The sequence below is a fragment of the Podarcis bocagei genome (genome assembly GCF_964188305.1).
Source record: "Podarcis bocagei genome assembly, chromosome: 11".
In the NCBI taxonomy this organism is placed as follows: Eukaryota; Metazoa; Chordata; class Lepidosauria; order Squamata; family Lacertidae; genus Podarcis; species Podarcis bocagei.
Genome location: NC_138136.1, coordinates 10,626,571 through 10,652,453, shown reverse-complemented (window position 1 = coordinate 10,652,453; position 25,883 = coordinate 10,626,571). Strand labels below are relative to the sequence as shown.

Here is a 25,883-nt window from a genome sequence, read left to right as displayed (position 1 = left end):
ATAAGCAATCAAAGATTCTGGGCTTTGTTCAACATCCATATATGCTCCGCAGCAACTCCTTTTCTTGATGGAAGTGTCCTTCATCCCCATTTAGATCCATGTGCTCAGTTAAAGAGCCATGATTAAGTAATGCTTTGACACTGTTGCATTTCTGGTGGAAGTGTGGTAGCTCAGTGATAGAGCTTGGCATGTGGTTCAATCCCTGGCAACTTCAAATATGGCTGAGAATGCATCCCATCATAAACCATGGAGAGTTACTGTCATTCAGTATAGATGATACTGAGCTGGATGGATCAATGGTCTACCTTAGTATCGGACAGTTCCTGTGTCTTAACAGCAACAGTTATTAACAAAGATTTGTCCATGTGCATGTTGGCAGGTAGGATTAGCAACCCAAATTGTGTCATTGGATCCAGACAGTTCAAGGATCAATCCACAGAATTAATAGTGAAAAGATCTTATGCCATGACTGAGGAAGTCCTCTTCTTAATACTATATAGAGCTATTGCCATTTAGATCAAACTGCACTTTGATCTAAATGTAAAGGTAAAGGAAGACTCCTCTGGACGGTTAAGTCCAGTTAAAGGTGACTAGGCGGTTGCGGTGCTCACCTTTCTTTCAGGCCGAGGGAGCTGGCATTTGTCCACAGACAGCTTTCCACTTCTGGCACAACGGAACACCGTGATGGAAACCAGAGCACATGAAAATGCCGTTTACCTTCCTGCCACAGCGGTACCTTGCACCGGTGTGCTTTTGAACTGCTAGGTTGGCAGCAGCTGGGACAGAGCAACGTGAGCTCACTCCATCACGGGGATTTGAACCGCCAACCTTCCAATCAGCAAGCCCAAGAGGCTCAGTGGTTTAGATCACAGCATCACCTGCGTCCCCCGATCTAAATGTAGATCTGGTCCATGTTTTGACTCAGCATAAGGCAGATACTAAGTGCTCACTGGAAGGACAGATCCTGAAGCTGAGGCTCCAATACTTTGGCCACCTCATGAGAAGAGAAGACTTCCTGGAAAAGACCCTGATGTTGGGAAAGATGGAGGGCACAAGTAGAAGGGGAAGACAGAGGACGAGATGGTTGGATAGTGTTCTTGAAGCTACGAACATGAGTTTGACCAAACTGTGGGAGGCAGTGGATGACAGGAGTGCCTGGTGTGCTCTGGTCCCTGGGGTCATGAAGAGTCGGACACAACTAAACAACTAAACAACAACAAGGCAGATACATATGATTTCATGCCAAGCCTATGAGACATGCAAAAATGTTGTAAGCAAAAATGAAGTCTGTCCACCCCGTGAAAATATACACACACACTGCTTGCTGCCCAGACACGAGTGCAGTGAGCCTGTTCCTGTCCCAAACAGGATGTCCTCATTGTCATGGATGTTCAGTGTTTGTGATCAGCAACGGAGGAGGATTAGTGTGGAAAAAATACCAACTACTTAATCCCCAGAGTCACAGAGAAGTTAGCATTGTGGCAAAAGAAGGGTGATGATAACTGACCAGGAAAAGCTGGGCGAATAGTTCTATAGGAAGAAAGAGCCAAGCTTGTATATTGGTTGAAAGTAGGCCACAATTTTATTGCAAATTCTGCAATAACTAATGCAAGGGGGGAGAGAGTAAGAGGCTGTTATTAATCTAACTTGCAGAGGAGCTGGCCTGGTACTCTATGCGTCTTTCTGCACCCTGCCCTTACAGCTCACACCTGAGCTCCAAGTGATCCCCTTGTAGAGATGCTATCAGACAAGTGCGGTTTCCAAACCTGAGCAGCTTCCCAACTTCTGCCAGGTGCCTATCAAATGTTTTGGACTTCAGCTTCCATCTTCTCTGACCATTGGCCTTCCTGGCTTAAGGTGATGGGAGTTAAGCGTCCAACAACATCAAGGAAGCACCAAGTTGGAGGAGGCTGGAATGCAGATGGATGCACGACTCAGTTGAAAAACAAATATTCATTCCCAGTGGCAAATCATGGCATTAGAAATACATTCTAGGCTAATATAGCAGAAAGTAATGCAGCGTGTTTGTTCATGCAGCAGTCTGGTATTTGGAGAAATGATGAATCCTGTTGTTAAATCTAGCTATAACAATTGTGCATTGTGTCATATTTTCCTCAAGTTCCTACAATTTTGTGTTGAGCGTTCAGCGTGCCACAGAAGGAGAATAGAGATGGTATCTTTTGCTGGAATGCTTTTCTAATCCTAGAGGGGATGTACGCTGCTTAGTGCATGAATAGGTCTGCTGGTGTTCAGTAAGGCAAAACAACTCTAGAGAGAACTTGCATTAGTACTTTTCTTTATAGGCAAGTCAGTAGCTGTCATATGGACACTTAAACAGAATGGTTCTGGCATTAAGAGCTGAAGAAAATCTATACTAAGTAGTTGCTTTTCTGCTTTGGCAATTTGGAATTGTCACTGATACTGCAATTTAATCAGTTTCATTAAACATGAGAAGGAACTTTCGAAAAACTCAGACGTCGTGCTTCACAACAGCTTTGCTTCAATCTCACTTCAATATCTTTTTATAATATCTGGTGCCAGACGCATCAATTGATGTCTGCACTGTTTCACTTCATTGGCTCTATCCATATGGGAAATCCCTGTAATCCAAGAGTGAAATCATCTATGGCTTTATTTAAAAGACGGCTTCCTCTTAGATGTCACTGTAGGAAATATTTGCCAAGTCAAAATGTATATAAATGCATATAGAAGGACTGTGTATGCTAGAGGTGCCATTGTCCTTTGTGCTGGTCTAGCTTTCATTTTGTTTAATGTGTGTATTGTATCTTAAAAAAAATAGTGTTTCTGGTTTTCACATTTCAAGCGTAATATAGTTATGCTGGAATCGTGGAACATGAAACTTGCTTCTAAGTCATATATTTAGGATCAAGGTATTAAGACAGAAAATCATAACCCATTCATAAGCACATATTTTTGCAAGACACAAGGAATATGCATTTAATTGTGTGTGTGTGTGTGTGTGTGTGTGTGCGCGTGCTAGATATAGATATAGATCATAGGAACCAAATCCTAGGAGTTGAGCTCCTTTTGTCTTCCCCCCATAAAATTTTTAAGGGAGCCGCCCTCCCCCCAAGTTGATGGGCATTACCATTCAAATCGTGTGTGTGCACCGTACCATCTGATTGATTATGTAGGGTGTGGCTTACCTGCCCCCCGTATTTTATTCAAGTTGGCACCCTGATATAGAAATAGAGAAAGATGATATCTATCTATCTATCTATCTATCTATCTATCTATCTATCTATCTATTGGATATGCTTACCACCAAGAACTTTGTCCATGTGGGCACTGCTGCACATGCACAAATGCCCAGTTCTGCAGGTCAACTGATTGAGCATATAAGTGGCACTGACTCCCGAATGTGATGTGTCATGTTCTACTGACTTGCAATGATCTACATGGCAAGAATGAAGAATGAAGTGCTACTGGCCATGTTAATGCAGGGCTTGAAACAGTCTTAGCTGAAACTAATTCGTAAGCAGTTAAATAAGATTCATAGTCATGGTCTGAGTGGCACAAAAAATAAAGTGTTCTTGTGTTTTTTTTAAGTACCTATCATGTAAGTCAAGGGTAGTCAACACAGTGCCAGGGCGGACTTCGTAATGTTATGTAATACGGCACCCTGTGCGAGACCAACGTTTGATGCCCCCAAATGGATTTTCTCAATTATGAATCTTCTCAACTTTGCGCCTCCTCAGCTCAGCGCCCTTTTGGGGCAGAACTGCAAAGGTGTATATTGGTTAATTGCACCACCCTAAAACTGGTGCTGGTAGTGCCCTCCAGATGTTGTTGGACTAGAATTCCCATCATCCCTGACCAATGATCTTATTGACTGGAGCTGATTGGGCCTATCCCTCCTGTAAGGGATCAACAGTTGCAAATAGTTAGCAAAAAGTCAATAAAATCTACAAATCAATCATAAGGGAAAAAAATCAATAACTGTAACTAAGAGATAGATTCTACTTCATCTTCTTTCTTTTAGTCATTGTCTTCTTTATCTTCAGTATTAAGAAATACATATGGAGTGATGGGTCTGAATTTACATCAAAATGAAATCAGAACAAAAGCCATTGAAAAGGAAAAGGGAAAAGGAAATCAGTTGGTTAGGGAGTTCAAATTGCAGAAGTTGTTTGTTAGAAGGAACTGAAACCTCGAGGGAAACAAGGCGAGCACTCAAGATGGCCTCAAAACACTTGAGCACTGATGTGAAAAATAAAAAGGAATAAAGATGAATGCTATACTCTCCCCCATGCTACCAATATGACTCATGCTATAGATCTTCTTAGAATGGACCACAGTAGAAAGATGATTAACCAATACAAACCTTTGCTGTTAAAGGTTTTGTTTCTATATTTACTCTTCTAGCTAATTCAATTCCATGGGTGGTATTCAACTTCGTTTTCCTCAGAGGAGACTCATTGAAATGAATGAACATTACTATGTTGGGTCCATTAATTTCAGTAGGTGTACTCTGAGTAAAACTTAGTTGAATAGCTCTCCTCGGCTTTAGTTGTTTGCAAGGTATTATGTTGCTTGCAGGGCATAGGCAACAAATAACACCCTACCAGTTACTAGAGACAGTGTTGGGTTTGGGGTTGGGTTTTTTTGTAATGCATTCACTCCCCCCACACACTCTGTATAACATAGACCTACAGAAGATGATTGAAAAGAGACTATTGAAGATATTAGATGTTTTAGAAGGGCTGGCATACATCAATGAAGCTGGATATTTGGACTCAAAAGAAGATGCTTTATTTTAAAAAATTTAAGCGTCTACTAGAAGAATAAAGTTTGGCAACTACTTCCCAGGGCCATTGCAGGATTGGCAAAACCTACAAAGGCCTCAAGGTGCTAGACTGAGGGCAGGAGATCATTTTCAATGGAACTATGGGCCAACCTCCACATATCATTAATTGTAAGAATGAATTAAAGTAATACAGAAAATAGCAGCTTTGGGAAAAGCCCGAGCAGCTTAGAAACAGTTGGGTGGGCTGGGAAACTCTAATCTTGCCATGGTCCTGGGAAAAGTCTGTTCCTCAAAACTGCTATTTGCATTTCAGGGAAATTTCCCACTGGTGAAATTGGAGACTTCCAATGAAATTCAAATAGCAGCGTTGGAGAAAGCCTCTCCTCCTCCAAGAGGGGAGATGTTGTGGGCGGGACGAGATCCAGACCCACAGATTCCTTTACCAGAATACCCTTGTACCTGGAGGGGCAGGTGATGGCTGCATTTCCTTACCCCCACACCTAACTAAACCAATGCCTAACCGCCAAGTCTTACAAAGTTGTGGAGATTGCTAAGAGGTAGGCAAAAACCAAATGGCCAGTGCCAATCTGCCAAGTGGAAAAAATTCCTGCCTGGCCCCTGGTCCAAAACAGGCGACCAACCGCAGTCCAGAGCAAGGCCAAAGCAAGCACCTAAACTGCTATGGTGGTGGGCAGGTGTTTGGTGGTGCGAAGCCAGGTAAAGCCCCAGTGACACAACACTGCCTTTAAAGAGGCTCCCCGATCATGCCACCACTCCCGATTGGCCAACAGGCCGTGGCATGACCGTGGGGGCACTGCTCAGGCTCCACCCCCACCCCTTCTACAGATGGGGGGGGAAGTGCCTTGGGCGCAACGTGGACCTTCGAAAAAGATCTGATTAAGGGTTAGTGGTGGGCTGTGCCATCTTTTGTAGATATTTACTTTGTCCCAGAGCAGCGCACTTGAGAGCTGTGTCTGACTCCATCTACTGATCCTTCAAAAGCAAAGCCCCGACCTGGGCTCCATTTCCTGATGTGACTAGAGGAACTTACAATCCTGGGAATCAATAATGGATTCATAAGGAAAAAGCAAAAATGAAGTAAGCATGGCATCAGTATAGGATAACAGAAAATGACATTTCATTTTGAAATGCACATCTCAGCAGCTCACAGAGAAACCAATTCTGATGCAAAGTTGCATTTGAGCTGAAAAGGAGAAATCTGTTTATTTTATCAATCCCTGTAAAATAACTGATTTTGTTCCCTATGGTATCTGATTGAAAACATATACCCAACCCTCTGATTACTCCGTCACTAAATATTCTGGGTGGGAAACTGAGTCTGTTAAATGCATAATTAAACCTAAGCTTAATAACGGAGACAGAAAATCGCAACAGTATTAAAACAGCATTCAAACCTGTGGAACCTGCAGCAAAATACTGCAGAGTGGAGAGCTGTTGTTCTGGAGTCCAGCCGCTCCATCCCATTCCGACATCTATTCCCCTCTCTCTCAACCAAAAATTTGGGAAAGTGTGAATTTGGAAGGGTAGTTGAATGCCTTGTTTGGTGAAGTGAAAATTATTAAAATATGAACTGAATCAATTTGCTCCCCCATTACCAGTGGAAAGCACACAGCTCTCCTTTGTCCATTGCTTATTTATTCATTTATTCCATTTACATACCATATTTATCTTCCAAAGATCTCAAGGGGGTGTACATGGTTCTCTTCATATGGTCCTTCCCATCACGTCTCCTGTAGGAACTTTTCTCGGCTCACTTTTAGGCTCCGGGTTGCATCCAGTGAAGTCATTCCATTTGTGCAAGGACTTCTACTTCTGCAATGGAACTCCATCTCCTTTCCCTGCCTGTCCCCTGCCCCAAATCCGCTTAGGAGAGTTGGGATGGGCAGGGGAAGGAGAGGGAAGGGAGGTTCCACTAAGCCTGTGAAAATTCTTGCAGGAATGGAGCAACTTTGTTGGTTACAACCCTCACGCTCAAATTTAGGGGGAAGTGAGAGGTATTGGTGGTCAGACTCTGGAACGACAGCTGGGAGAAAGTATTTAAACTCCACTCCTCATTTTATATGGCACATAGATCTGTCATCAAACTGTACTTTGACCTCGTCATGATGCTGGCTTTTTGTTTTTTGTATTATAAAAGTATCAAAGCTTTCACAAAGACATGACACACATTCAAGTCCTCATGTTTTGAAAATTAAAAGTAGCTGATGTGATCCTTCACGTACTACTTAAGTAAATAGCAGGTAGGGAGGAAGACTGGAAATTGAGCTCTTTATTGGCATTAGGATTTTTGCAAAGAATCAAAGTAAGGACAGATTAGTGGGAAAAGAGCAAATAAAAAAGCTGAATGAGAATAAATACATATAATTACAGATAAACAATTTTACTCCTGTGTTTTGGTTCAAAGTAATGTAATCCTTGAGTTAAGAAACACTAGGTTTGGAGAGTCTTAATTTTATAGAATGGCTGTATATTTTTCAGTATGGCAGCATACTTATAAGAAACTTTGTGTAGGCAAAGAACTTACAATATTGCTTTGATCCAGAAGATGCTAATTTTGGGGTGTTTGATTTATTCTTCAATTTAGATACTTGTACATTGATTCTGAATTCTCTACAAGTAAGGATGGGTCACTGTCAGCTTCAGTGGTAGGAAAAGATATCAAACCTCATGACTTTGAATCGTTGATTTCACAGGAAGCTTTCCAAGTTTGATTAACATGAAAATCCATGGCCTGTTGCCCAGAGGAACTGTCTTGAGGAGCACCTGGTCAATATCAGGATGAAAGTTGAAATAAGGTGTTTTTTTGTGAAAAGTAACTCTGAGACATTTTCATTTTAGACCTTCTGCCTTGAAATGAGCCGGCGTTTTTGTGACTTGCCCTGAATCTAAAGATTGTCATTTACAGTGGAATGCCAAGAGGTTGAAAATCATTATTGATTTTGCCTCTGCTTCATCATTTGCTTTTGAAATACTATTTCTGATCCCGTATTCCTTCCTGGTACTTTGGTGCTGATGAGACCCAGAAGCAACTTCACATTTAAAAACTTTTTAAAAGTGACCCTTTTGTCATTTTATTAAGAATAGTTTCATTCAACCTTATTTACTATGTAATGCATGTGGACATTGATTTTTACACATTCAACTCAGTATCTGGAAATGCAAGAAAACAAAAGAAAACACAGCTGACCCCAGCTCAGAAATAGGCTTCCTCCAGACAGGCTCTTTTGATGGTGCCATATGTCCTGGACAGCTGCTCCATGATACTTATGTTTTATGAACTAGAATAGTTCTAGCTTATTCTGCTTTTGTGAACTGGAATAGTATGGTTATTTGCACCCCAGTCTCCTCCAAACAGTGAGAGTTTTCAGGGATGCCAGAGCATATCTCAGGTTAGAATGCAGGTCAGTGGAGACTGTGATGTCTTTGTGATATATAGTTTTTGAAATATACTTGGAGTTGAGTGTGAATTTCATGCTCTTTATTCAGCTCATAGTAGCAATGAATGAAACTTTCCCCAAAATGACTTGCTATATATACATTATTTACACAGTGGGCCCCGCGTGATTGGCTAATTCTGGGCTGTTCCTGCAGGCCAATCAGGTTGCTGATTCACTGAGTCTCTTCCCAGCTCAGACCAAAATGAGACTGGCTCCAGGTCTATTCCACCAGTAACATCACTTCCAACTAGGGGAGAGAGGAAGGCCTGCCCCATTCAGCCAATCCATTTCCAACTACTAGTTTCTGTGGCAACCCATCAACTATTCTCTTTAGACATGTGAGGAGTTACTTGACAGACTTAGTTAGAAAGCCGTTGACTTAGCAAAGAGACTGGACTGAATGCTGTAGCAGTTTCTTTTTCTATGAATCCTATCTTAGAAACAAAAGCTTGAGGAGGATCCCAGACCCCCCAATGCTATGACAGTATTCTTATTACTATTTCCTATGCTTTTGTTTTGTAAAGCCTGTTAATGCATGTCACTTTCATTTTCATTTTCAAATAAGCAATTAAAGCCCTAAACGGCCTAGGCTCAGTAGACCTGAAGGAGCGTCTCCACCCCCACCATTCTGCCCGGACACTGAGGTCCAGCTCTGAGGGCCTTCTGGCGGTTCCCTCATTGTAAGAAGTGAGGTTACAGGGAACCAGGCAGAGGGCCTTCTCGGTAGTGGCACCCACCCTGTGGAACACCCTCCCATCAGATGTCAAGGAATTAAGCAGCTATCTTATTTTTAAAAGACATCTGAAGGCAGTCCTGTTTAGGGAAATTTTTAATATTTAATGTTGTATTATTTTTAACACTCGATTGAGAGACGCCCAGAGTGGCTGGGGAAGCTCAATCAGATGGGCAGGGTATAAATAAATTATTATTATTATTATTATTATTATTATTATTATTATTATTATTATTATTATTATTATTATTTCCATCACTGAAATCCCAGTAATATCTGGGGAAATCTAGACATATGGCGATCCTGCCTGACACCCCACTTGCCTGTGCATAGAGTACAGCGCTGTGCATTTCCATCTGCTAATTTTTAAATCCCCTAATTTTGCAAGAAATCCCTTTTATGTTTTATTTCCATATATTCAAGATCTCTACTTAGATAAGAAGCTTACTGGGAGACCTTGGGTCAGTCATTATTTGTTAGTCAAACATCCGGGCTGTGCCTCAAGCTTGTTGACCAAAACTCCTTGAAGGAATGGTGGAATCTAAATATACTAAAATAAATTATACAGTCTTCTCCTTTTAAAACTTGCCTATCAAGGCTATTAAACGGTTGAGAAGTAAATCACAGATGTGTCAGTTACGAACATCTGACCTGGAGCTGTTATTGATGGCTATATGAAAGCTATTCATTGTTTTGACTGTGTTTATTGATTAAACAATTATTTAAGCCTCTACAGATCTTTTATTAATTTCTTTAGTCCTCAGTCACACTGATCTAGCCAATGTTCACTGGATGCTGACAGAGGTGACCCCATTTACTAACTGTAGAAGGAGAATTATGATCCTTGGAGCTCTGCCTACCACTGATTGTAGATGTTTCGACCAAGACCCAGAAATAGAGCATCATTTGTGAATCTAGCATCACCAATATGTGTATTATAGGAAACAGTGGGTTGTATTCAAATAACTTTTACTCAGAGTTAGACTCATTGTAATTAAGGGACCTACATGAGTCATGGTCATTAATTTCAGTTGCTCTGCTCTGAGTAATAGTTAGTTGAGTGCAACCCTCTGCCAGATACAGAGTACTTACTGTTTGTCACAATTCATGGGAAGAAAAAAGATGATGCAATTTTTAGTCTAGATTCAGTAAAAACAAACAAAAAACAGTGCAGCTTGACAGATGGAAAGGTCCTTCCTCTTCTACCATATACCGTATTTTTCGCTCTGCAAGACGCACTTGACCATAAGACGCACCTAGTTTTTAGAGGAGGAAAACAAGAAAAAAAATATTCTGAAAGAAACAATGGATGTATGATTTTTGTGGTTCATGCTGTGGCCACAGACATGATATGTGATTTGATGGTGAGTTTCGGGTAGCCCAATGCAAAAATCCTGAGCTTTTACTTCCCTGCTCCCAGGCAGCCTCCTTTATCTCTAGAGTCCCTTATCTCCCTCCCAATCCCTTGTCGATCAACTGCTCAGCGGCTTTGTTTTAACACCCCCTTCCCTCTTTCTAAAAAAAAAAAAGCACAATCTGCTTTTTGCCCCTGGGCAATTCGGCTCCAGGGACCACACATTCACTCCATAAGATGCACAGACATTTCCCCTTACTTTTTAGGAAGAAAAAAGTGTGTCTTATGGAGCGAAAAATACGGTATGTGATTCTAGTGCTTCTCCCAATTCATCAGAGCCATTTTGGGGGGTACCGGAGGTGAGTGGAGGAGGGGGGGGAGTCCCATTGCACAAGCTTCATCCAAGGCTTTCACTGATGGGACTTGTTCCCCAAGTGTATTGTGGCACTTGAAAGATTAACAGATTTATCACAGCATAAGTTTGCATGGACCAGTCTACTTTGATCAATTTGCTGTTACTTTCCTGGAGCACATTATTATTATTAATAATAAAACAATTTGTACACCCAGGGCCGTCTTTAGCATATGCAGTGCGGGGGTGCAAAAAACTGTCCAGCGCCCCCATTTTTTTTGGGGGGGGGAGGCCAAAGTTCTTGAACTTTTTTTAGGGGGGCAGCTCAGAGTTGTTGAGCTTTTAGGGGGGCACACAACTCTCTCCCATGCCAGTGCAGGAGGAGAGCATTGGGAGGGAAACTGCGTGCCTCGTGTAAGCAGTGTGTGTGTGCTGGACGGGCCTCTTGGCATCCCACCAATCCCAGGCACGCAGGAGGGTGAAGCCAGCCGGCCACCGCAGCGCCTGCAGCAGAAAAGCCTGTGGTGCTCTGATGGACTCAGCTCAGCTCGACAGTGGATGTCGACTGGCCTGGCTCTTCAATCCCCAGACTCTAAATCTGGACCCCGGACTCTCGACCCAGTGCCCCTGAGAACCTGGCGCCCGGGTGTGCACACCCCTTGCGCCTATGCATAAGCCGGCCCTGTGTACACCGCCCTATACCCGCAGGTCTCAGGGCAGTTCACAAGATAAAATCACAATATACAGACACAAAATGCATAATAAAAACAAAAACAACCTGATAATCCCCTCTCCCCAACACATTTCGAAAGGGCATCGGATGTCAATCAGCCAAAGGCTTGGTTAAAGGGTTTTTGCATGGATCCTAAAGGTGTATAATGAAGGCGCCAGCTGAATCTCTCTTTTCCACAAAAGAGGAAAATTAATAGGGCTACCTCTCTGGAAAACCCAGTAAAATAATAATTTGATTTGTGTGTATTCTGTTGTGACAGAAGTGATTTGGCTCTGAAGAATGTTATTCTGCTACAGTGGTGCCTCGCAAGACGAAATTAATTCGTTCCGTGAATTTTTTCGTCTAGCGAATTTTTCGTCTTGCAAAGCACGGTTTCCCATAGGAATGCATTGAAAATCAATTAATGCGTTCCTATGGTCAAAAAAAGTCCAAACAAAGCCAAATTTGGTACAACAAGAGTTTATTAAGTGCTCTTTAAAGTCACACATACTGTAAAGAGCATTTCAAAATTCAAACCCAGAATTTTTTTAAAAAAACAGCAGAGTGGCCCAATGGTCACAGAAAATCATAAAAATGCAGGGGAAAAAACCACAAGCTTCCAGATTCTTGCAAACCCCTCCCCAACTGTTCCCCCAGCCACCCAGCACACAGAAATTCAAATCCAGATTTTTTTTAAAAAAAACAGCAGAGTGGCCCAATGGCCACAGAAAATCATAAAAATGCAGAAAAAAACCACACAAGCTTCCAGATTCTTGCAAACCCCTTCCCAACACCAAGTCCTTGAATTCCAAACACCCCAACCCAAAATCCAACCCCCCCAAAAAAGTTTATTTTTTTTAATTTTGTTTATTTTTTTATAAAATATTTTATTAAGTTTTCAAATACGAAGTAAGAAATGTACACACAAAATCCCTTCACCAAAGAAATAACAAACAAGAAAACCAAGACAAGTACACCAACAAACAATATAGAAAAGAAGAAATAGAAAGGAAATAAAAAAACCCAACCATTCAAAACATTTTTTTTTATATAACTAACTGGACTTCTTCACATCTCCCTTACCCTGCGTTCTTTATATTAAAAGTATCAGCAAATTATTACCTTGTTTCATACCTTATTTTATACTTTTTAAATGTTATACTTCTAAATTTAAAGTAGTTTTTATCAATTACTTGTACCTTGAATTAAACATAATATTACTTTAAATTTTGACCTTTTCTTACTTATAACTTAATTTTCTGTTTCACAAAATTTAATTGCTGGAGCCGAAGCTTTCTGGATCGTGCAAGTTCTTAACATTCATACAACTTATATTGTTTTTGTAAATAGTCCTTAAATTTTTTCCAGTCCTCTTCCATTGTTTCTTCTCCCAAATCTCGGATTCTGCCGGTCATTTCAGCCAGTTCCATATAGTCCATCAGTTGCATCTGCCATTCTTCCAGTGTGGGCAAATCTTGTGTCTTCCAGTACTTTGCAATAAGTATTCTTGCTGCTGTAGTCGCATACATAAAAAAAGTTCTGTCCTTCTTTAACACTTTCTGGCCGACAATGCCCAAGAGGAAGGCCTCTGGTTTCTTGACAAAGGTATATTTAAATACCTTTTTTAACTCATTGTAATCATTTCCCAGAAGGCCTTCACTTTTGGACAAGTCCACCAGAGGTGAAAGAATGTCCCTTCAGCCTCCTTACATTTCCCCCCAAAAAAAAGTTTTAAAAGCTTAACTTACCAAATGGCTGCAAAAGAAGTTTTGGAAAAGCTTCAAAAATCACCAAAGTCTTTAAAAACCTCAAAAAAGGCTACTATGTACACTGCGTTCTATGAGTTGCTCCTCAAAATCAAGTCGCAACTGTATTAACGGTGTAAAGAAAAAGGAAACAAACTTGCAAGACGTTTTCGTCTTGCGAAGCAAGCCCATAGGGAAATTCGTCTTGTGAAGCAGCTCAAAAACGGAAACCCTTTCGTCTAGCGAGTTTTCCGTCTTGCGAGGCATTCGTCTTGCGGGGCACCACTGTATTAAGTCTGTATTTAAGGCTGCAATCCGGTACACACTTACCTGGAAGTAACTCAGCAGGACTTACATTCGAGTAGACATATACAGGCTTGCACCGCACATCTTTAACTGCAAGACAGTGAGGCAGTGCAGTCAGCTTGCAACTTGAAAGAAAGACCTTCTTCTTTTTATTTGAATGCATATTATGCAAATGCGCTCCTTGCAGACTCTATGTGAATTATGCTCCTTTGATGTAAAAGGGAGGAGCAGGCTCAATGGGAACGTAGGCCAAATGAAGTGATTACTTCTGCCTTAGAAAGAGAGAAAAATGTGTGGCATATTTTAGAGATGAAGTATCTCGAAGAGCTCCAATACTTCAGAAAGCGAATACTTTACCTGAACTAAGTTGTCATAGTACTTCACCTTTAAATGGCTTTCCCTCTTTTAAATAGCTCTCACCTTTAAAAAACATCTAAAAGCAATTCTGGTACCTCATCAGAGGCAAAGGGTGCTTAGGAAGAGCTGCTTCATGATATTTTTTTCTTTTTTACAAAGAGGGGACATCTCTTCACTTCTTTAATGTTATCCTCCATGTGTAAACTTCATTACAATTGCTTACAACAATATATGGTTACCTCCAAGTATAAGCTCAGGGTATTTTTTTAAACATATGTTGAGATGTGACTTATTGTTTTTACATGGAAATTATTCCAGATCTATCTCCAGGCAAATGTCTGACCTTTTTAGATACGATGTTGCCTATTATGATCACAATGGAGTAATTGCAGTGGTACCTCGGGTTATGAACTTAATTTGTTCCGGAGGTCCGTTCTCAACCCGAAACTGTTCATAACCTGAGGTGCACTTTCGCTAATGGTGCCTCTCACCTCCGGCGCGCTATTTCCATTCTCATCCTGGGGCAAAGTTTGCAACCCGGAGCAACTACTTCTGGGTTAGCGGAGTTCGTAACCCAAAGCATTTGTAACCCGAAGCGTTTGTAACCCGAGGTACCACTGTAAATAAATTAACACATTCTTTACAGTTGTGTGTTGCTTTGTGAGGATGGGGGGGGGGGGCATTTAATGCTTACACACCAATCCAAAGAGCCCTGAGAGAGAAAGTTGAGGACCTTGAAACTGGCTCAGTCATAGTTGGCCATGTGCTCCCATTTCTAGTCACCAACCTGAGCTTCCAGACCAAGCCAAGGACAGCCCCAAACAGAGCACAAAGCATGTTCTCCCTGAAATGAGAGCACGTGCTGCGGTGGGGTCTGCCAGGCCAACCCTCCGTTGCCAGGCAGGTTAAATGGTTATTGCCTGAAGCAACGATTGGATGACCGGGTTGCTGGGGCAAATTGCATGTTGCAAATTGGGTGGGTAGGACCAAAGGTTTTAAATATTGGGGCACTCTGCTTTTCCTTTCTCTTTCGCTGAGTGCATCAGATCACCTGCCAGCCCGCCCTGTGTTCCGGTTGACCTTGCTATGCCTGTCATGGGGCCGTCTGCCATTGGGGCAGGGGCCTAGTAGGATTTTTGTCCATTTGGCTGATTGGCTGGTGCCATTTGGTTTTTGCCTACTACTTAGCAATTCATCACAACTTGTAAGGTTGCGGTTAGGCATTGGTTATAAAAATTGGTGGTGGAGGGGTCAGGATAGGCTGTGCCTGCCCCTCCAATGGTGGTGTGGAAGGGAATTCCGTCAAAGGAATCCTGGGGCTTGCCACGATTTCGTCCAATCCCTGAAATCGGACCAGGGCCGGCAAGCCATGGGGAGCTGGTTGGGTGAGTGGTGAGGGACTGTCGCTCAGCTCAACTGATCCCCAACATTGTTTTCCCTTCACTGGCTTCCGAGGGAGTTCAGAAAGTCAGTTCTGTCCCAGGCGGGGGGGGGGGGGCAGATAGTCATAACCAGTGCCTAAGCAACCACTCACAGATTATGTATTTTAATAAAGTTGTGGCCAAAATTATGCCAAAAAATCTTAAACAAAAATTATGTGTGATTTGTGAATTATTTTGAGGGGTGGCTTGGGGACCTCGACACACAATGCAATAATCCAGTCATGAAGTTGCCAGTGCATGAACTACAATGGCCAAACCACTGTTTATGAAACTGAAAACACTAAACTATAGTCAATCTAAAATGGAAATAGAAGCTTCCGTTCTTCTTCTTGTAGCCTTGGTGGGGAACGGTAAAGAAGCCGGAGTCTGCAAGCTTGGGGCTCAGTGTAGCTTGTTCTCATAATGATAAACAATGGCTTATTGTTATATCTGAGCACAGCTGTTACGTTTGTCAATCGACAGAACTAATATTCCTGACTTGGCAGAGAAATCAACTTCCGTTTCAGTCTCGAGAAGCTCAGGGGAAAGCAACAAAGCGAACTCCCAGCAATGTGCATTGGCTTTGCTTTATTTGAATCCATTCAAAAATGTTTCTCCTTAAAGCAGATGAGAAGCAAGGGGGTAGTTTGGGTTTAAATGAACAGTACAACAGGGCTCATTCTCATGGGGGAGTGGGGGCAGAATACTTTTAAGTCAGAGCTTCTTTGACAAACTTTTAAGAATAGCTGGTCTAGCCTTGCCTAGGTACAATGTTCAAAATACCGTTTTTCTGACCTTCTGGCAATCCATTACAGTGGTACCTTGATTTGCATACTTCTTGGTTTGCATACGTTTTGGATTACAAACACGTCAAACGCGGAAGTGCATGTCCCGGTTTGCAACCTTCTTTTGGATTACAACCCGTTGTTGTTTTTTGGATTATGAACAAATGTTTTTTGGAAGCCCCATTGGCAAAAATGTGCCTTGGATTACAAACTTTTTTGGTTTACAAATGGACCTACGGAACGCATTATGTGGTACCTCGGATTAAGAATTGAATTCGTTCCGGAGGTCTGTTCTTAACCTGAGGTACCACTTTAGCTAATGGGGCCTCCTGCTGCTGCCGCACCGCAGCCACATGATTTCTCTTCTCATCCTGAAGTAAAGTTCTTAACCCGAGGTACTATTTCTGCGTTAGCGGAGTCTGTAACCTGAAGCGTCTGTAACCCGAGGTACCACTATATAAGCTAAAAGGTAAATGACCCCTGGAGGGTTAAGTCCAGTCAAAGGCGACTGTGGGGTTGCAATGCTCATCTTGCTTTCAGTCCTGCCAACTGCTAGGTTGGCAGGAGCTGGGACAGAGCAATGGGAGCTCACCCCGTCAGCGAGCCCAAGAGGCTCAGTGGTTTTGACTACAGCGCCACCCATGTCTCTTATATCACATTTTTATGGAGATAGGTTTCTGTATATACAAGTTTCTGTATATATAAGTTTCAATCAGCAGTTCAGTTTTGCGTCAACTACAGTTTTCCTTGAGGTTTTGTGTGTCTGTAATCCTCATAGAACTGTAGCCCAATGGTTGCCATTAATTTGATTCTGAATTGATTTTAGAATGAATTGATTTTAGAATGTACCGGTATTTCAATTAACTGATTGTGTTTTTCTGTAAACTGTGTTACTTTTACTGTTGTTAGCCACTCTGAGCCCAGCTTCGTCTGGGGAGGACGGGATAGAAATAAAATTGTATTATTGTTATTTTATGATGATGATGATGATGATAGATGATAGACAGATAGATAGATAGATAGATAGATATAGAGATAGATGATAGATAGATAGATAGATAGATGATATAGATAGATAGATAGATAGATAGATAGATAGATAGATAGATAGATAGATAGATGATAGATAGATGATAGATAGATGATAGAAAAATTTCCATTCTTCCACTCTGAACTAATTTCTCCTTCCAATATTTTCCCTGTTCTATTTACCACTAAAGGTGCTGGTGGCTGGACTCCACTCATATCAAATAAATATCAATGGCTGCAGATCGATCTTGGCGAGCGAACTGAAATTACCGCAGTGGCTACCCAAGGTGGATACGGGAGTTCCGACTGGGTAACAAGCTACCTCCTGATGTTTAGTGACAGTGGAAGGAACTGGAAGCAATATCGTCAAGAGGAAAGCATTTGGGTATGTTCTGTTAGTGACAAGCACCACAATGTTTTCAGTATGGTAATCACATTTGTGTGCATTTCTGTGCCATTTTTCATCAGGCTAATTTACATAGGAAGTTTGAAATTTCTGAGTAAACAGAGGTGAATCTCCCTCTGTAAGATATAGATTGGATAGAGTTCTACCTTTTGTTCATTTAACAAATATTTTATTTACCCTTTTATTTATGTAAGGTTTATATCGCCATTTGCACATTTTTGTGCTTTGGAAAGAAGGAAAATAACTTTACTGTTTTCTCACAGGGCCTATATTGGGTGTGTAGTGGATTTAGTCTAAAACATTAGAAAATAAATATAAATCTTGATCTTTTCGAAATTCAAAGCCAAAGTTCAGTAAAACTAGATTTATACAACATTGCCCAATGAACTATGTGGATGCCTATAACAACAGATATGATTTTGTGCTTGCAACACACAATATATAAAATATAAGTAAAGCTTTATATACATTATAGCTGGAATCCTATATACTTCTCTTGAAATAATTCCCATTTTACTCAGTGGGGCTTAGTTCTGAGTAGACACATTTAGGAATGTGATGTAAGCCAAGGACCCCAAGAAAACATTATCTGAACCCCATTTATTCGGTCCACTTTTCACAGTGAACTGAGCCAATTTGATGTTCCAGAACTTGCTGATCAGAATGCAGCTACCAGTCAAATTCTGCACTTCTTTAGTTTTTGTGATGCAGTTTTGGTCTGTAAAAGGAGGCACAAAAATATGTATTTTAGATAAAATGTACACACATATTGTTGTGGATTTTTTAAAAGGGGATGCACCGAGCAATGTGTATATTACAGCAAAACTGCACACAATTTACATGCATTCTTTTGGAAAGTCTGCATTCTTGTGCATTCTTTTGGAAAGTGGGGCAATAGAAGTTAATTCAATAGCTTCTGATGCGCATGGCCTTGCTACCTGAACATGACACACAGAGGGTTCATTGAAGCGACATTGTTCTCTGTCCTGTATGAAGGACGTAAGGTCATAGTTATGTTGTGAATCATATTATGCAAGCAATATCTTTCTCTGGATGGCATATGTATTTTGGATAAAACAATTATCATTTATGTAGACATTATTAAAATGAAATATTTATGTGAGTGTCAGTAAAAAAGAAACGTCTGCATTCAATACTGTGTTCATTCTAGGATTCATTACCCTCTTATTCTAAGTGGATATTACATGTTTTTTAGAGAATAATTAGGAACATATTTGATGTCAAGACAGAATTTCTGTTTTGCTATATTTTATTAACAGGGCCCTATTGAAACATTTGTCAGAGCTAGTTTTTTCTACTAATCTGGGCTGAATTTCTCTATCATTTGTAATTGTCCTTCGCAGCATCACACCTAACCATTCCCTCAACTATTATTCATGGTAATGGAAAATGATTTGCCAATCTATAATTCTTGAGACCAGCCTCTCTATCTTTTCAGTCTGAATACTTTTGACCAGCCTCCAATTTTCTGGTGCAACAGCTGTACTTAATGATAAAAATTGCATATTTTTGTAAAAGACTTTGCCCTTCTAAAGGGGATTCATTTAATCTTTGCAAGAGATTAACTCAGCTCAAATTAACTTTATATGTTTTCCCCCTGTTAATTCCGTTAAAGAGGTATTGATTATGAGAATACTCTCCTGAATTCGGAGTCCAATAATATGAGCTGCAGGGTCTTACTGTTGGAATGAGGACAGGGCTGGTTTTGACTGCTAGCACTCTATCCTGGCCTTAGCTTTTCACTGATGTAGGAACAGCTATTGCTTTCTCCTTACTTTCCTGAGGGCCAGTTGCTGTGGTAAGGTAAAGGTAAAGGGACCCCTGACCATTAGGTCCAGTCGTGACTGACTCTGCGGTTGCGGTGTTCATCTTGCTTTATTGGCCGAGGGAGCCAGCGTACAGCTTCCGGGTCATGTGGCCAGAATGACTAAGCTGCTTCTGGCAAAGCAGCGCAGTGCACAGAAACACCGTTTACCTTCCCGCTGGAGTGGTACCTATTTATCTACTTGCACTTTGACGTTTCCGGGTCATGTGGCCAGCATGACTAAGCCACTTCTGGCAAACCAGAGGAGCGCACGGAAACGCCGTTTACCTTCCCGCCGGAGCAGTACCTATTTATCTACTTGCACTTTGACGTGCTTTCGAACTGCTAGGTGGGCAGGAGCTGGGACCGAGCAACGGGAGCTCACCCCGTCGCGGGGATTCGAACCGCCGACCTTCTGATCGGCAAGTCCTAGGCTCTGTGGTTTAACCCACAGTGCCACCTGCATCCCTTAGTTGCTATGGTACCCAGATGCAAAGGGGGAGATGGCCCTACACCTTTAATTGTTCTAGAAGATGAAATTTCAGCAGGTGTAGTTTATATAACAACTTCCTCCTTCCACCTTATCAGTTTCCTTCAAACCTCCTTTAAAGGCTTCCTAAGAATCTTTTGGAGCTATTCATTCCTTATCGCAGATGAATGTGCTAGTTGTCCGATTAGCCAGATAAAGCCAGATGCGTCTCTGATTTTAGTAGTTACCAGTTTCCTACAGCAGCACAGATCACTGCATAAATTTCTATAGTTAAAAGCTATCAGTACAGCCGGACTATTGCTCTTTTACAGCTTCTTATTACAGTGGTACCTTGATTCTCAAAGTTAATCCATTCTGGAAGTCCGTTCCAAAACCAAAGCATTCCAAAACCAAGGCGCGCTTTCCCATAGAAAGTAATGCAAAATGGATTAATCCATCCCGGACTTTTAAAAACACCCCCTAAAACAGCAATTTAACATGAATTTTACTATCTAATGAGGCCACTGATCCATAAAATGAAAGCAATAAACAATGTACAGTGGTACCTCGGGTTACATACGCTTCAGGTTACATACACTTCAGGTTACAGACTCCGCTAATCCAGAAATAGTACCTCGGGTTAAGAACTTTGCTTCAGGATGAGAACAGAAATTGTGCTCATGCGGCACAGCAGCAGCAGGAGGCCCCCTTAGCTAAAGTGGTGCTTCAGGTTAAGAACAGTTTCAGGTTAAGAACGGACCTCCAGAACAAATTAAGTACTTAACCCGAGGTACCACTGTACCATAGTCACACAATCAATCAATCAATCAATCAATCAATCAGTAGTTGAACTGGATTCCACACAGTCACAAAAACAAACAGAAAAGAGCCGCAGAAACACAAAATAAATAGCAAAAACAGACAGACCTCAGCATAACACTCAAAACAGAAGTGTGGCACTCAAATCAGAAGCGTAACACTCAAAATGGAGTACGTTCGGCTTCCAAAAGAAGTTCGCAAACCGGAACACTTTTGAGGTTTGCAGTGTTTGGGTTCCAAGTTGTTTGAGTACCAAGGCGTTTGAGAACCAAAGTACCAGTGTACCACCTTCGTTTTATGGTTCTGTTGACAAACTATTGCCAGAAGTCAGTCTGTGTGTATATAGCATAGCGTACAACCCACCAAGAATTCCTCCTTGGAATAATTGAGATCTTGAAAGAGCACACACATAACATACTTCTCAATATTTTGTTACCCTGTTTCCCTCCCTCTGACACAATTTGAGAAACATTTGCACTTTCTTGTTTGTAATGCTAGGGCATGTTGCTCTCCAGGTTATTTTGAGCCACTTCAGTGTAATTTAAGGGAGTGTGGGATGGACCAGTCTGTGTTCACCAGCATTCTGTACATTCTGTGGAATTAAATTGCATTTCTAATACTTCCAACAAAGCATATTATTTGTTTGTTGTTTGTCTTCTTCCAGTTATACCTATAACATTCATTTTTATTAGTAGTTTTATACTCTACATTTTCTTACATATAAAATTTTAAATCCTGGATGAGTTACAATATTTTTAATTCTTTTCTGGTCTCCCTCTCAGTGCCTTGGCCTCTTTATCATTCTGTTCTGTCTCTAAAATGTTGTAATGTCAGGGACTGGTATATAAATGGTGGAGTCCGCCTCCCCATCCTGACCCTTCCAGAGAGGAGGAAGAGGAAGACAGTATAAATTTACAACAGTGGTTTGCAGGAGGTCACAGTTCAGAGGCAGATGAGGGGAAAACATGGGAAATAGGGAGGGGAGGAGGCAGAGCTGGAGCGGCAGCTAGCTGACACAGTGTCTTTAGAAAACATCCCTGGCCCTCCATCTCCCAGAACCTGGCGAGCCTTAAAAGTAGGAGAGCAAAGAGCTCAAAGACAGAGGGCACATAGTAGCACCCGTAGAAGTGATGAATTCGGGAGTGGAAGAGAAGGGGGGTGGAGATTCACTTGAGACAACACCATTATCCAAGAGGCTGGGTTCTGTAGCCTCTCTCTGTAATATTGAAATAAAAAAGGATGGTAAGAAAATTTTCCTCATCTTTATATTTTCCTGGGCAACCAGTCAGGAGCCGCTGACAGCATCCTGACATGTAACATGTTGTAACACTGGCTTCTTGCATTGTATAGCTATACTGCTCAGCAGCCCCAACTGCCAGCTAGTTTGGGCACTGGCTGAGGGCCCCACAACAGCTCAACCTGCCAGCGACTCACTCACCACTGAGTCTTCCAGTGTGGTGTAGTGGTTAAGAGTGATAGACTCGTAATCTGGGGAACCGTGTTCGCGTCTCCGCTCCTCCACATGCAGCTGCTGGGTGACCTTGGCCCAGTCAAACTTCTTTGAAGTCTCTCAGCCCCACTCACCTCACAGAGTGTTGTTGTGGGGGAGGAAGGGAAAGGAGACACCTTCGGGTAGTTACAAAGCGGGATATCAAATCCAAACTCATCTTCCTTCAACACCATTGGCCCCTTACCTGCATGCTCCTACCGCTTGACACCTCCATTTCGTACTACCTGGAATCTAGTTTCTGAGAAATAATTTAGTCTTCTCAGGCATTCTGAACAAGGTGCCCTGGAGAAACTCCTGTCACAGTTTCCTGTAACAGCTCTAAATGTGTTTTTGATTTATTTCTTAAAAGCTTTTAAATTTAAAAAGTTTGGCCACTTGTCCCAGAATGCCTGACTCAGAAGGACCCCGTTTCACTGATGAACCTCATTGACCCTTTCTCACAGAAGCAGGAGATAGAGAAGCTACCAGAACTTCCACTGCTATTGTAGTGGTGAAGAATGAAAAGAGAAGGGCTGGAAGGGAGAGCAAACGAAGTGGGTTGTTGGGGCAAGAGATCAGGACTATGTGGTACTGCTGCTACAAAGAGAAGGATGGGCAATAGGAGGGGTTTCACTGGGGGAGGACAGCTATGGGGACATCAGTACATACCCTCCAACATTTTTCCGATGAAAATAGGGATGTCCCATTCCATAATGATTATTTTACTATTTATACTCCACACATCTGACTGGGTTGCCCCAGTCACTCGGGGCGGTTTCCAACATATATAAAAACATAATACAGTGGTGCCTCGCAAGACGAAATTAATCCGTTCCGCGAGTCTCTTCGTCTAGCGGTTTTTTCATCTTGCGAAGCAACCCTATTAGCGGCTTAGCAGATTAGCGCTATTAGCGGTTTAGTGGCTATTAAAGGCTTAGCGGCTATTAAAGGCTTAGCGGATTAGCGGCTAAAAGGCTATTAGCGGATTAGCGGCTTAGAAAAAGGGGGGGAGCGGGGAAAAAATCGGAACACTCGCAAGACGTTTTTGTCTTGCAAAGCAAGCCCATAGGGAAAATCGTCTTGCGAAGCAGCTCAAAAACGGAAAACCCTTTCGTCTAGCGGGTTTTCCGTCTTGCGAGGCATTTGTCTTGCGGGGCACCACTGTAAAACATTAAACATTTTAAAAACTTCTCTATGCAGGATTGCCTTCAGACGGCTCAGGGGGTCAGATAATTCCATACCCTCCAACATTTCTCCAATGAAAGTAGGGACGTCCTAAGGAAAAGCAGGACATTCCGGGATCAAATCAGAAAACGGGACGGCTTCTCTAAATCAGGGACGCCCCTGGGAAATAGGGACACTTGGAGGGTCTGTCAGTAGTGTGCTGGGCCCATGAGCTGAACAGTGCTGAGGGCCTCCTGATCTCTGGTGCCAGCCCTGCTCTACAGATTTTGTAATCTGCTCCCATAAGCAATATTATGCACACAATCCAGCCACAGTCAAGCATTTTTTTAAGTCTCATTGATCTTGATTGGTGCTCAAATATTTGCCCTGAAAGTCCAACAAGACTGGGGGTGGGGGGGTAGTATCCATTATTTTTGTAATACTCTTGTCTTTGGTCACACAGCTCTTGTGCAATTATTTAGAATAATTCAGTTACTCTAAAAGCTGCTGTCCAAATTCAAGATAAACTGAAGGAAAAGCAGACTATAATACTCACATGTTCATAAAACACAACATAATTTACCATCATTTAAAAGGTTGGCTTCCTGACACAGTCCTCCAACCAGTTGCCTTGCTCAAAGAATAATTTATAAAATAAATAAATGAAAATTTAATCAAGATTAAGTGGTTTAAGGATCGAAGACACTGTACATTTTTCAGAAAGTTCAGTCATTTAAGTTATATCCAAAAAAAGTTTACATGGATCAATATGAAAGAAATACCAGATATAAAAAGGCATGGGTGATGATGCATTGACTTAATCTCAGAGTAAAGACCAAGGCAATTTATATTCAGCGCAATGTGTGCCAGTCAGGGAATTGAGACTTAAACAACAAAGGCTATAATGTGCATCTAAGTCCATCTTGTTCCAGAGTTTATGGAAGCTGGTGCTTTATAGGAATTAAAAGTTCACAGATCAAACATATCAATGTATTCTTTTTCACCACAATTGCACTGCTGCCAAGGTGATAAGGAGCAGTGGGAATGAAATCTGCCTCTTGGAGAACAGTGAGGTCAATGTAATAGTTGAGCGTGTTGAGTATTTTGCAAATAGGTTTAAAGGCCGCGACCTGAGGCTAAGGATATTACGCCTCTGCAAGGACTCATTTTGCTGCTCATTTCATTTTGATTTTGGTGATAATCATTTATCAGCAAACCACTGTAACAATCACAGAAATGGCTTCTTACACTCCCAGTTCTCAAGCGTTGGTTGATGTGCTACCTCTTCTCGAGTCTCATATAGCTGAAACTCATCTTGCACCCCCACCAATAGTATTCTCTCTTTGACAAATAGCAATGATTCTGAAGTAGAACGTACATCTTGCAAGTGCAAGTCCCAAGTTCAATCCCCAGCAGATCCAGACAGAGATCAAAAAGTCTCTTGTCTACCAGCTCCACCTGGTACGCAGGCTAAGACCCTACCTGCCCGCAGACTGTCTCACTAGAGTGGTGCATGCTCTGGTTATCTCCTGCTTGGACTACTGCAATGCGCTCTACGTGGGGCTACTTTGAAGGCGACCCGGAAACTACAACTAATCCAGAATGCGGCAGCTAGACTGGTGACTGGGAGTGGCCGCCGAGACAGGTCCTGAAAGACCTACATTGGCTCCCAGTACGTTTCCGAGCACAATTCAAAGTGTTGGCACTTACCTTTAAAGCCCTAAATGGCCTCGGCTCAGTATGCCTGAAGGCGCATCTCCACCCCCCATCATTCAGCTCCAAGGGCCTTCTGGCTGTTCCCTCACTGCGAGGTTACAGGGAACCAGGCAGAGGGCCTTCTCGGTAGTGGCACCCGCCCTGTGGAACGCCCACCCAGCAGATGTCAAGGCAATAAGCAACTACCAGACTTTTAGAAGACATCTGAAGGCAGCCCTGTTTAGGGAAACTTTTAATATTTGATGAATTATTGTATTTTAATGTTTTGCTGGAAGCCACCCAGAGTTATATATATATAACATGACAAATTATTATTATTATTATTACAAAAGAAACAAAGGTAAAAAAATGTTTTAATTTACAAGTATGCCATGTGATGTTTTAGAACAAAATATCTAATATTGTTCTAATAATGTTAAAGAGGTTAATGTAGAACCAGCCCTAGTCAGCACAAGCTGGTGAAGGCTGTTCCTATGAGTTAAACTATTTCTTGGGTGTTTTTTTGTGAATTTACAGAATAAGAATGCATATATAGCATTCAGTGATTCGTATATATTATCTCAGTAATCCTAACAATTATGTAGCATGGCATCCATATGCTGTTTTCCCCCTAGGTGCATTCTAGGATACCAATATGAGAGATCCTCTGTCTTACGTACGTTTCCCTAACTTTTAGAATGTGCAGAAATAATTATCTACAGCTGCAAGGAAGGCACGAAGCACAAGATGCACTATCATAGCAGAAATGAGATTTGAGCAGTGTCAAGCTGTTTATCTCCAAAGAGCAGTTCCCAAAGCTGTGGGAACTTATTCCTGGGAATGTGCCCCTGTCAACAATTAGCAACACAGTACATTATCGCAGTGCAGACTGACCCAGATTTCTAATCTGACAGCCCCCAAATCTCAGCTTGTCGGCTGCGATGCTTCAACCGTTTTGAAATAGCTTGCTGAGATTTCGGGAGGCTGGGCCATACC

General features: G+C 41.8%; 1 protein-coding gene across 4 annotated transcripts in view; it reads left to right on the top strand.

The window, feature by feature from the left end:
- The window catches only part of CNTNAP4 (contactin associated protein family member 4), a 274,373-nt gene that overhangs the window by 76,994 nt on the left and 171,496 nt on the right, over positions 1–25,883 (top strand). For all 4 annotated transcript variants that reach the window (XM_081213562.1, XM_081213561.1, XM_081213563.1 and 1 more), the window contains one exon: positions 17,212–17,405. In XM_081213562.1, coding sequence (XP_081069688.1) covers positions 17,212–17,405 — 194 coding nt within the window. The remainder of the gene's footprint in view (positions 1–17,211; positions 17,406–25,883) is intronic.